Source organism: Dromaius novaehollandiae, chromosome W (assembly GCF_036370855.1).
Source record: "Dromaius novaehollandiae isolate bDroNov1 chromosome W, bDroNov1.hap1, whole genome shotgun sequence".
Lineage (NCBI taxonomy): Eukaryota > Metazoa > Chordata > Aves > Casuariiformes > Dromaiidae > Dromaius > Dromaius novaehollandiae.
The window spans coordinates 32,978,714-32,991,105 of NC_088130.1; the positions used below are offsets into that span (position 1 = coordinate 32,978,714).

A 12,392-nucleotide genomic window follows, 5' to 3' on the forward strand; every position below is an offset into this window, starting at 1 on the left:
CTTAAACTTGGCTTAACACATGCCCAAGTGTGTTATGATGTGCCATATGCCAGTCATGTCTTGTATCTCAAGTTGTGCAATGTACTGCCTAGTAAGATCTGCTGTGCACATGTATGACAAAAGTATCTTAGCTATGTGTCACCTTGTTTGCCTAAACTTTAAGGTGATAGAAGGATAGTTTCAGTGATCCCACGAAGGTCAGGTAAAACTTTAGAGGTAGAGTAGAAATTTAATGACTTGATGTCTTGGTAATTTTATTGGTCTTCCAGAAGGCATGCAAAATGAATAAAGTGACTTTCATATACTAGTGATTAGGAAGAATCCTTAAAGCCTAATTTACAACTCATTCCAATTCTCATCTTTACAACTTGCTTTATCAGTTGACAGTGTATTCAAAGGCCAGTGTTGACATTTGATCCTTAATATGGCAGTACTCTAGGATATGAAAAATGCTAGCTGTAAGACTATATTGGACACTTTCCTTTACAGCTGTGAAAACTAGGATGCAAGCATTGGTTTTAGGTTTATAGATATTTATTGAGCAAGAAAATCTGCATATAACAAAACCAGAGGTTATACAGGAAGCAGAATATGAAACAAGCCTGAGTTCTGTACCAGGTGCTGTGATAACGAGCAGCTGAAAGTACAAAAGGTACAGCTGAACTGCTTTTTATCCTACCCTAAGTGAACTTCTTAAATACAAGATAAGAGCTTTGCATAACTTCAGTTATGTAGTTCTAAGTGTTCCAGTGTTGCTGATGATCTCTTATCCCTTAGCAATGTGGAATTAACCAGTCCGGAAAGTAACTTTCTGCACTCTGTATCAATTATCAAGAATTGTTCAGTTTTATCTAGTTAACTGTTACTTGTTGACAGGTAGTTGGCCTGATGCATGAACTCTGTCAGAAGGAGATCTAATATAGTGCCACTTCTGAAATTGCTTTGCATGAAGGAATAGGCAACTAAAATACATAGTAAAATTCATAAGCTCATGGGAGAATAGCTAAGTGACTGACTCCTGCTTATATTATTGAACAAATGAAACACTGGGTTCTGAAAAAATAAATTACAAGAATGCTTTGATAGTTGACTTGCAAATCAATGCAGACCCACTTTTTTGAGATTCTGAAGAAAGCCTTCATGGCAAGCATTCTGTTTCTAAAAGATGAAAAATGGTGGGGGAGTGTAGAATGCTTTTTGTGTCTGTCTGATTCTGGTACCAAACATACAGAATCACCTCTGAGGCTTCTGAGATTAAATATATTAAAAGCAAAGTATATCATTCCTAATAACTATGTATACTGTACTAATTGTAATGAATTTTATTACTACAGTAGGCTATAAGCAGGACTAATGGATAGGGTTTATTATAATCTATTAAACACTTCAAAGAAGTCTTTTTGGCAAATCCTTTGTCTACTATTTTCTTGAAGACTTGAAGGAACAGAAATGCAGCGAATGTTTCTGTAGCTCTGTTGGTTCCAAGTCTGTAGGACTCTTTTGATTTGCAATGACAAAATGCCCAACCTATATGGCTTTAAGACCCCTGTGTGGCCTCACTTGCTAAGCTGATCTAGAAAAGTGATGTTAGAACATAGGAACCTGTGCACACTAAACTATTTTTTCTGTACTTTGATATTTTTCTCTGAACATAATTAAAATCTCAGTGCCTCTCTGGAGGTCAGGGGAAGGGACAGCATCTGCAGGTGTAAGCTGATGGCAAATGTTGCTGTTCAGTTGAATAAAGGCTTCTAGACTTGACACACTTCAGATGCTAGGAAGACATTGTGTGAATAAACTTGTGATTAGATTAACTACCTGTGAATATACTTTTGCTGCACTTGAAGTGTTTTAAGCCAGAGTAGACAAACTTTGATTCTCTGAAAACTGAGCTAACATACCTGATAGGGTTCAGTCATACTACAACTGAACCAAATACATAGGTACTTATGTTGTCCCTAATATTCCATGTGCAGTTTGAATGCTATGTGTCATAACCAGCTCAATGCCTAGCTACATTATTTTCACTATTGGTATTGGTGACGATCTTAAATTCCTCGGAAGAAACCTATGTTTTAGTTGATGTATCTGTCACTTTCAGATTACAGTAAAATAATTACATATACTACTGTTTAGAAAACTGAAGGGTGTTCTTATTCTTTCTAAACATGGCTTAATGAGGTCTTCCCACTTCCCAAACTGACTCCTCATATTCCTAATATAATGGAACTACCTCAAATATAAGCATACTGTGGCCTATACTATACTGGAACTAAAACACCAAACTGAGTAGTTGTAGTACCTAAGAGTTAAACTCTGATTTTCATTTGTTTTCTCAGCAGCTGAGACAAATTTTTAAGGTTTTGTTGGGTGGGACAAGGTTCTGTCATGGCACTCTGCAGTTAGTGTGTGCAGCTTTCTTGGTGCTGGAACAGGCCAGATGTCTGCCTAGCAGGATTAAAAAAAGTAGAAATGCAATGGGTTTGCAATTGAACTTGAATCTAAACCAAAAATGACTTTGAATTTGATCAGTAAAGTAGACATTACCAAATACACACTACTTTTAATCTTGTATTTTTTCTTAAAATTGCAAGTTATATGAATTAGTGTGTGTGTGGGAGGGAGGAGATGATTCAAGAGAACTGGGATGGGAGGTGGAATTTCCTTCCTTTGTTTTATTTGGAATGGAAATTGGAGAAATCTATGGGAGTAATAATAAAGCAAAAATAACCAGGCCCAGAATAAATGGGAATTCCCCCTCTAGATTTGTAACTACTAAGATCATGGCTTTATTTTTAAACATTAAAGTGCACTAATCACATGAACTGAATATTTTGTGAGATCTATGAACCTATAAATTCTGCATTACTTATTTGCATGTCTACTGTTTTTAAACTACTTTACTAAAAGCTTATTAACCTTTACCTTTCAGAACAGGCATGCTGCATAATTTAACAGCACCATGCAATGCTAACTGCAGATGTTTGCGCTCCATGTATTACCCAGTCTGTGGCAGAGATGAAGTCCAGTATTTTTCTCCTTGTTTTGCAGGATGTACATCACATCTTTTTAACAACAAGAAAAAGGTATTTTAAGCTGTGATTTTCATTGAGGGTAGATGATACTGTTTCAGATTCATACAATATCAGTGGAAACAAATGGAAAATGTTCTTTCCTTAGCAAATCACAGTATTTCTTAATCTGTATGGTAGCTACTACAGGAAAAACTTAATGTGAACTTTGAAGTAGACATCTGTCAGTAGGATGAATGTTGGTATGTTTTTCAGCTGTGCAGTGTCTTGTTGCAAATGTATTTCTAAAACTCTAATGCTCAAAATACATGAAACTTGCATTTACTTTAAAAAGAATTGACTATCAGGAAAGTAAAGTAGGAGCAAGCAACTGCCTTGACATTGCAGTTCTTACCTAGATCTTTAAGCATAATGTAATGTTTATTGTATGTATGGTGACCTGCTCCTATGAGTTTGTAAACCTCAAATATTAGTTTTCTGATATCAGAATGGCAAGCCATGAAGGTGACTGGTTATCCAGACTCCCTGGAACTGAGGCTCTCTTCTATGCTTGTCACTACTAGCACAAGAAACCCTTGACTAAGGGTATGGAAGGAGTGTAGGCAAGAAAAGACTTAAAGGTAGGCAAACTGAACTATGGGGTGCCTGGAGACCTTTTATATCAGAAAGGGGAAAGGTAAATGAGAAGAGGTGTTCTTGTGTTCAGGTGGGATTTCCTGTGTTTCAGTCTGTGTCCCTTGCCTCTTGTCCTGTCACTGGCCACCACTGAGGAGAGTCTGGCCCATCCTCTTTACAGCCTCCCATCAGATTTATAAATGTTGATAAGATTACATAAACAAGATAACAGGTATTACTCAGAATAACATGAGTGGCTACTCACTTCTGTGGAAGACTAAAATTCACTGATTTCTTCTTTCATAACCAACATGGATGGATTTAAAGATGCTAAAACTATTTGATTACAAAAGATTCTAATAGCCTGGAACTGTTTAGAGCTTATTCTCACATGGCTTTGTACTTGATTGTAATTAGTTGTGGTAGTCTTTCATTCAATCACTAAAGTGAGCGTGGGAGGGAATGATTTAAGTTTGTATGCCTGCTTCCAGTGAACAGATATGATCCTTATTCCTCAAGTTTGCATTAGATCTTATGTGGCAGATGAAATGCTTGTGCACTGTGTTGTTAAGGAACTTACGTTCTTAAGTCTGTTTTTAGGTGAAAGGGATGCATCTTGGGATGGGGAGATGCAGCTCAAATCTGGTTATTAGTTTCACCATTCTTCTAGAGACTGGAAATTCTGCTCTTCTGTCTTACGTGGCAACACAACTGCTTTTGACTTCCTGCAGGAGCAAAAGGGAATCCAGCTTCTGGCTAGGGTTTTTCCTTGTGCCTGGGTCCATCTGAACCCTGACTTATCTGGTGTGCAACCTTCTTTCTGTTACTTTCTAACAGTCCTTGGTCCCTTAGGAGTTCAGTTGTCTGTGTTGCAGATTAGCTCAGATATGGCACAGCTGGAAACTGCTAAGTTGAGACAATAGAGCCATGCAAGATTAAAGCGGGATAACAGCTGTTGAGATGGGGGATTGTTAATAGTGTAAGGATTCAAGAGGTAAAGTACCAACTTGGAAAGGTATGAAGTCATAAAGGAAAAAGTGAATTGGGGAACACAACTGCAATTCAGCAGCATCAAGGAAGCAGTGAAGGCTAGCACTTTGCTTCCTGACTGATGATGGCTTTGTTATCAAAAACTTTATCTGTCTCTGGTAGAAAGAGTCTAGTAAAAAGAACTAGGATTTTGCAAGTTTCTTAGCTGTCTGTTCTGTTGAAGGTGTAAAGCAAGTACTTAAGTTGTATACACATCCTTTTTGCATGGCTAAAGATACCCAATAAAGTCAGAGTGAGAGTTGCAAAGGATAACTATTTGAGGGACACATGGAAAATTAAGAATGAGTTTCTTTGAGTGCTTGAGTTTGTTAAAGGCTTTAATACAGATAATTCCAGGTAATGTTTCTTAAGCAGGACTTCAGAACTCTCCCTAGAAGAAAAGAAAATCCTGTACAGGGAATAGCCAATGAACACTATCCTTTCCACTGTTTGTACAGTCTCATGTCTCAAGAGTAGAGCTCCTGTCTCTTCCTTTTAAGTATGGCCCAGTGTGTGGTGTGTGTGTGTGGTTTTTTTTTTTTTTTTTTTTTTCCAAACAAACAAAAAACACCCAACTGTGTAACCCCATGTGATTTAGCACTTGCTAAACAACCCTCTGAAGAAGGTGAACTTTTGCAGTTTGCTCTGCTACTGTTGTAACTGGACTTGTATTATCCAAGCTGGAAGGATAAGGTGTAAGGAAATAGTGGCACAAGTAGCTGTGAATCTGAAGAATGGACTCTGTGTATGTAACAGTCTTTTGTAGTTCAGGCCCTTAGCAAAAGTTCTTTGGAATGTAACTTTTGAATTGTACAGAAATAATCAGCAGTTTTGGTTAAGAAACTATGTAACAGCTAACACTGTTTTGGTACTGAGAACTTTGAGAGCTGTGCTAGATGCATCCTGCTGTGAGGGAACTGCAACCTTGGCTCTCATTTGTTTAGAAGTTAAATGTTGCAAAAGAAATCTATCTCAGGGAAAGGAATGAAGGACATCTCTCCTCCTCTGTGGTGTTTTTAATGCTTTCAAAGAGGCGATTTGCTCAAAAATACATATAATATTGCTTTGAGTACTCTCTAGTGTGCCTTTTCTTAATTGTGAACAGTCTGTGGTGCCAGTCAGCTTCAGTGTTCCTTACTAGGCTTTGAGTGAGAAAGCTAGCTTTTCATGGTTTACTCTGCTAATGTTTTGGTGTAATATTCTGTATTGCACATGGCCATGCCTCTAACTTTAAAATCTCCTTTTCAAGTTTTTCATCTTTATACCTTAAAACTTGCTGTGCACAAAATGGCAGACAGACACCATCTTTTTAGGTTACAAACATAATTATTGCTCAAATAAGCTGGATTAGCCTAGTTCTGCTGAACCAGTTACAAAATAAGAGTTGCAGTGTCATGTGATTATCAGGAAGTGGTCTGTTTCCCATATTGTAATGCTAGTGTGTGTTCTTGTGTCCAGTGGGATGCAGGTACCCTGAACATCTATTGCATTAGTTTCAGTCACAATATCATGTATAGAGAGTTAACTTTTGTTTGCTTTATAAATTACAGACTTTTCACAACTGCTCCTGTATTGGGAAACAGGAAAGAGAAAATAATTTGGAAGACTTTCTCTATGAAGCTATCCCTGGGAAATGTCCAGTACAATGCAGACTTTTACCTTTATTTCTGACCTTCTTCTTCTTTGCTGTTGTTTTTACATTTATGGCTGTTACTCCAACAACTGTGGCAATTCTCAGGTATGTCTTTTAGGCTGAAAAGTAGATAACATCAATTCTTAAAAAAAAGAAAAACGAAAAAACTCAGATCAGTAAAATGCTCTTAATTCTTTTTTTGCTGTAGAGTATAGACTCTAACCAGTGTGCAGGGAACTTCCTGTTGTAGTATTTTGTGTAATAAGCTGGCAGTGCTTGAAGGAGAGGACAGTTCACTATCGCTATAGTTATTAGTAGATGCTCTTTGAATTGATGATTTGCTCTGTCTTAGTCAAAAGAAGAACAAATAAATGTGCCATGTACTTGGATGAAGAAAATATGCAACTGCCCTGTTCATGGTAGTGTCAGGATTTTAAATAGCACAAAGAAAAAGCAAAATAACAGTATCTAGTTTAAGGAAGACTTCTTATCTCCAGATCTTCTTATCCTTTGATTCCTGTCTCAAAATTCAGATTGAGTCCTGATTTTACAAACTGTAGACTGTCAAACTCTAGACTGCCTTTCATATGAGATTAGTGCTGTAATAATGGAATTCTATGGTAGCTGTTAATATCAAATATGATGACATGTATATGCCTGTTAAGGAGTGGTTTGACTCTTTCAAATCTCTAAAACTCATGCACCAAAGCTGGATACATTTTGGTATTAACTGGCCTTCATTTGAAGGTAGGGCTGTTCTCACTTTTATGTTGAAATCTGACTTGTACCTCTAATACCTACAAGATAGAAGAATAAAATGGTTATGATGTATAGACTTAGAAGTACTGTACACTTATGTTTTAAGAGTGGGATTTAGATTCTATTTTTCCAGAGTTCTAGGCTGGCAAGGTGGGAAGATGTAACCATGCTTTGTAGTAGCCTCCTGTTCAGGGTTGGTGTAAATGTATGTTTAACAGCTTGTCATGCTAGTCTGGGGGCAGAATAATGTGAAGTGTTGCTGTATGCTTCAAATCTTGAGCTGACAGTTTTAGTGAATTCTAAGTAATAACACTTGGAATTTTGGAAACCTCATGCACTTCAACTAAAATGGTAAGACAATTCCCATGGAAAAGATTATAGCACAGCTTAAATAGTCAAGAACTAATTTAAATAGCTAAATGTGAGGAAAGCTATTGTAGCATACTCTATCTTTTCAGTAGGCCTTTGTTTTGTGTGACTTCAAGGGTGAGTTCATGTATTTATGACACTGTTCTAGTACTAGAAATAAATATGGACTGGGAGACTGCTCATTTTCTTCCTGCTATTTGCCATCATGGATGGGGAATCCTAACAGTGCCTGCTGATAACTGCTTACCTCAGATGTCTGTCTATGGTTAATCCTCATACTCTACAATGAGGGAATTGCTCCTGAATATTTAAGTACTGTCTCTTTTGCCCTGACAGTGCTTCAATATATATATATATATAATACAGTATGAGTAAGAAAAACAGTGCTGAAACTGAATTGTATGAATGAAGCTGTATTTATTCTTTCTGGTGGTATTTAAGATATTGTAAGGGTAAAATTCTTGTAGTTAGAGAAATTTCTGAAGGAAATGGATGAGTTAATTCTTAATGCTGCATCATATTGTTACCTACTGTTGTTACATCAGCATACTGACTTGCATAGCACAGGCTAGAACTGATCAGTTTTAAGGCCAGGTGACTAAGCTTTTTTTTTTTTTTTTTTTTTCCCCCTCCTTCAAACAAAGGGGAAAACAGTGCTGTGCTAAAGCCTAGTCCCAGTTCATGTATGGCCTCTTTAGACATAATTTGGGATTACACTCTAGCCCTGTTTTTCTTAAACCCTTGGTTGTTTTGCGGAAAAATGCTAGGCAGTATATCAGGATACTGCTGATAAGCTAGCTTTCTATTTATCTTTTTTTTTTTTTTTTTTTTTTTTTTTTTTTTTCCAGAAGAAGAAAACACTCAATCCATGTAGTTACTCTATAAGAGTTTCTTGTATCTTTTGACAAATGCCACTTGAAGTTCTTCATTTCTGTTCTGGACACTTGGTTGCAGAGGATTTTAGAAATCAATAAGTTAAAAGCATATATTAAGACAAAGCATATTCATTAAGGAACAAAGTTCCTCCAAGTTTCTCAAAAACAAACTTGTTTACCAAGGCCTTAAATGGCAAATCTGTTTGTTTTACAGGTGTGTGCCAGATAAACAGCGTTCATTTGCGCTTGGAGTACAGTCAGTGTTTCTACGACTACTGGGTATGACTTCTTGTTGAAATACCTGTCTATATAAACCCTTGACATTTTTCCAAACTTAAAAATGATGCATTAAGATACTTTGAGAGGAGCTTGTAGCAGTCTCTAATGGACTTGGAATAAACTTGTTAAAAGGCAGATGCAATCTGTGGCTTAGACTCTGACTCCACTGTGGAGCACAGGACAGGAGGACTTTTCGCACAGCCTGTAGTGACTGCAGCTGAAAAGAGGCAGCAACTAACAGCATTGCTACCAACAAGATATTTACACTGTATGAACTCCCAGCCTCTGATATGTTCCTCCATAGAGAATCTAGGGATCACACAAGGATCCTAGGTAGAAGAGCTGTAGTGAGGATATAGCTGCTTGTTAGCTTAAGATTAGTTTAGGCCTTAAGCAGGCTGGGTGAACATGCAGTGTGTACCTGGAGTGTTTGTAATAACATTGGCTATACTTAGATGCAGAACATCTGCTTTAGAAAGCACTGTTCTGAGAAGGATTACGTAAATCCAATGAATTCTAAAAAGGAATAACATTAGTACTTGTTCCACATGGAATTTTTCCAAGAAGCCTGTCTATATCTGATGGAAAAAATACAGAACTGAATACAGATTCATACCAATATCTTAATCCTTTGCATTTGCAGCTGTTTGGTATACTTAATCTGAAGAAAGGGACTTTCTTTTTCTTCAGTTAGAATCCTGCTTCCTTGACTACTTCCCTCTCTCCTCCCCCCGCCCCCCCAAGTTTTACTCACTTTTATCTTCCTATGAAAGCTTAGGAAGTTATGAGAAGCTCAGCTCTCTCAAGAAAGCTCTTGCTTGAAAAAGTGAATTACTGTATGCATACTACCTATTAATAAAGATCAATGGGAGAGGCACAGTTGCTATGTAATATGAGCCCTATGGCCTTGACTGAAATGCTTGTTTATGGGGTGTGGGTCTCATCTTACCTTTCCCACCACTTTGGAATTTCTCTGTATCAATTCAGGTCAGGTAAGACTATTCCAACTACTTCAAATGTTCAAACATGTTACTGTTTTTTAGGTACTATTCCTGGACCAATATTGTTTGGTGTGGCAATAGACAACAGTTGTACTCTATGGGATATTAATGAATGTAAAACTAAAGGAGCCTGTTGGGTTTATGATAATGAAAGAATGGCTTATCTGCTGATGGGTATAAGTAAGTGACTCTTTTACATATGAAGTACATGTACAAGGTAATAGATATACTGTGCTTGTCTGCTAGATGGAAAGTAGAGTATTTTAAAATGGAAACTTAAGCTTTTATGTTTTCTTAGCAGCAGTGTTAAAAGTAAAAAAAAAAAAAAAAACCTCAATCTGAGATGTCTTTTTAAATATCAAAAGGAAAATATCAGAAGGAGCAGGACCCCACTAAGGTTATTAAAAATGAGCTATAAAAGGTTTTTTATAACATAAGAATATGAAATAGTTCTGCTCTTCAGTCTCTTCCCACACTATTTTCTGAAATGTAAGGAACTGGCACACATTTCAGTCTAATTTCTCTTGACTTGTTAGCAACTTAAGGTCTGAGGAGTTTTCTCACACTTGTCATTTCAGTTTTTTCATTGAATTAATATCAGGGTCTGGAGATATCTCTAAACACTAGTCAAAAAACTTCCCAGCTTGTTTAATGGTTCCCTTCAGGTGTGCATGTGCATGGGCAGTATGTGCATGCATATTTTGAGTGTGTGTGAGGGTGTCAGGTTTGCATCTGTGATAGTTGCAGTTGTCCTGCCTTCTGGCAATCATGGTACTCAAATTGCCTAAACCGCACTGCTGATATCTAGCCTTCGAACTGAAAAAGCAGCAAACAACTTCAGGTTTCAGTATCTTTCAGGCATACTTCAGTGACTGAATACAATCCCTCCTCTAGTCTGTCTTCCCCCAGAAATGTTGCACAAACACCACTTGGTATCAGTGAAGAGTAAATGGAAGGACTTTTTAAGGTAGCTGAGGGGTGAATACTTAGAGGTTTGTACAAGGGGGGAGTTGCAGCATGTGTGTGGCAAAGAATACCGAAGAGACAAAGAATAGTAATGAAGCAAGAAGTAAGGGAGATATGCTTCAGGCTGCAATGGGGTGAAGAAATAGAGTGAAGGAAAGGAAATACTGCTGCAAGCAAGAACCAGCAGGTAGATGGGTCAGGGGGAAGACTGATTTTTACCTACCCTTTGTAGTTCATCCAGAATTCACTGAAGTTCATAACATCCAAATCTTTCAGTATAACTTATGGTGTGAAATTTTACAATAACAGAAATATTCTTGTCTACTGCTGAAGGTGATTTGCAGCAGAAACTTTCCTATTTGCTTCCAGGTGCTGCTTGTAAAATCATCACGATCATCTTTGTTACCATGGCGGTCTGCCTATATAAGCCTCCACCAACAAGTTCAGCCCTGTCACAAAAGGATTCAGAAATGGTATCTGCTGTACGTACATAATCCTGAGCAAACTGAGGACTTTCAAAAGAAGCCAATAGGAATAATCTGTTACAACACTTGTACCAAAATTCTTGTACAATAATACCTAAGTATAAAAGAGCAGTATTTAATTCTTGAACAATTTAAAATATTTGTGAATTTGTAGTGTTCACTAATTTCTGAGCATGATTTTTGGTATTCTGAGTATCTCCAAAAAGTGACACATTTTCCAGGTGGCTGACTTCTAAATATAAGCATCTAATTTAAGTGAAACAAGATGGAATAATCTTTTCAAAAAGAGGAAAAATGAACTGAACTGGACTGACTGAGGCATGTTTCAGCTGCTTATTATAACTAAGTGAGACTAGTAGCAGAAAATAAGTAACTTGATATATCAAAGGGAACTGTCAGTGTTTAAAATGGGAATTATTTTAATGTGCACATAATCTGGGCTAGTACCTTAGACACATTTTTGACTGTAGATATACTTGGGAATGTGCAAATATGGACAAGTTTTAAAAATATTTTTACATGCTATCTTAATGGCATAAACTGTTCACTTTTTAGTATTTGTAGAAAAGTGTAAATAGTTGTTATATGCTAGCCAGGCTCATAACAACAAAATATTTGTTAAATTAAGTGCCTTATTTTCTATCTGGGATATATATAGCAAGTTGCTGTCAAGCTTCTCTCTAGGCATTATTAGCATTTTTCTATAAAATTTGAAAATAAAACCTATTTTCTTACAACTTCTGTGTGTGCTAGGTTATTTCTAGGTGGTGGCTGAGCTCTGGACTTCTCCACTCAAAAAATGGTGAAAAAGCAAGGCATAGGCATGCAAGCACCAACAATAGGAAAGCATAGCTTTAGTTGGTCCTTTTGACTTGCATGCTGCACATCATTAAAATGGTATCTGTTGCGCACAACAGATGTGAATTAGCCACTCTAACTAGGTACTAAACTATAGTGCCTGCTACTGAAATATCACTCAGTAATAGACAGACATATTTTTAATGAGCAATACATCCTCTGCAGCAGCTTAACTTTGAAGTTAAAGTAACTTGTGACCTCCTTTCTCTTCAACTGACTGTGTACTTCACTCTTAGGTAGCCAAGTGTATGCCCTTTATGTCTGGGTACATGGACTGTAACCTCACTGACTCATTACTGAGGTTCTAATCAAGTGCTACAGTAAAGGAGGGTAGCAAATGGCTTGTTTTATCGAATTTTCTAAATGCAGCTGTTACATACTTACACCCATCTAGCTTATCTCAAAAGGCTCCTTTGCTGGGTTAGCTATTTAGAAAGAACTGTTTAGGCAAGAAGCAAAACTGACTACACATCCTTAATATACAAGGCTTC

The 12,392-nt window shown here is 37.1% G+C and overlaps 1 protein-coding gene across 1 annotated transcript in view; it reads left to right on the top strand.

The window, feature by feature from the left end:
• Positions 1–11,813, top strand: part of LOC112988495 (solute carrier organic anion transporter family member 4C1) — a 33,082-nt gene extending 21,269 nt beyond the window's left edge. The window contains exons 9-13 of the mRNA XM_026109051.2: positions 2,933–3,086; positions 6,227–6,414; positions 8,527–8,591; positions 9,635–9,772; positions 10,928–11,813. Coding sequence (XP_025964836.2) covers positions 2,933–3,086; positions 6,227–6,414; positions 8,527–8,591; positions 9,635–9,772; positions 10,928–11,052 — 670 coding nt within the window. The 3' untranslated portion in view covers positions 11,053–11,813. The remainder of the gene's footprint in view (positions 1–2,932; positions 3,087–6,226; positions 6,415–8,526; positions 8,592–9,634; positions 9,773–10,927) is intronic.
• Positions 11,814–12,392: the final 579 nt, after the last annotated feature.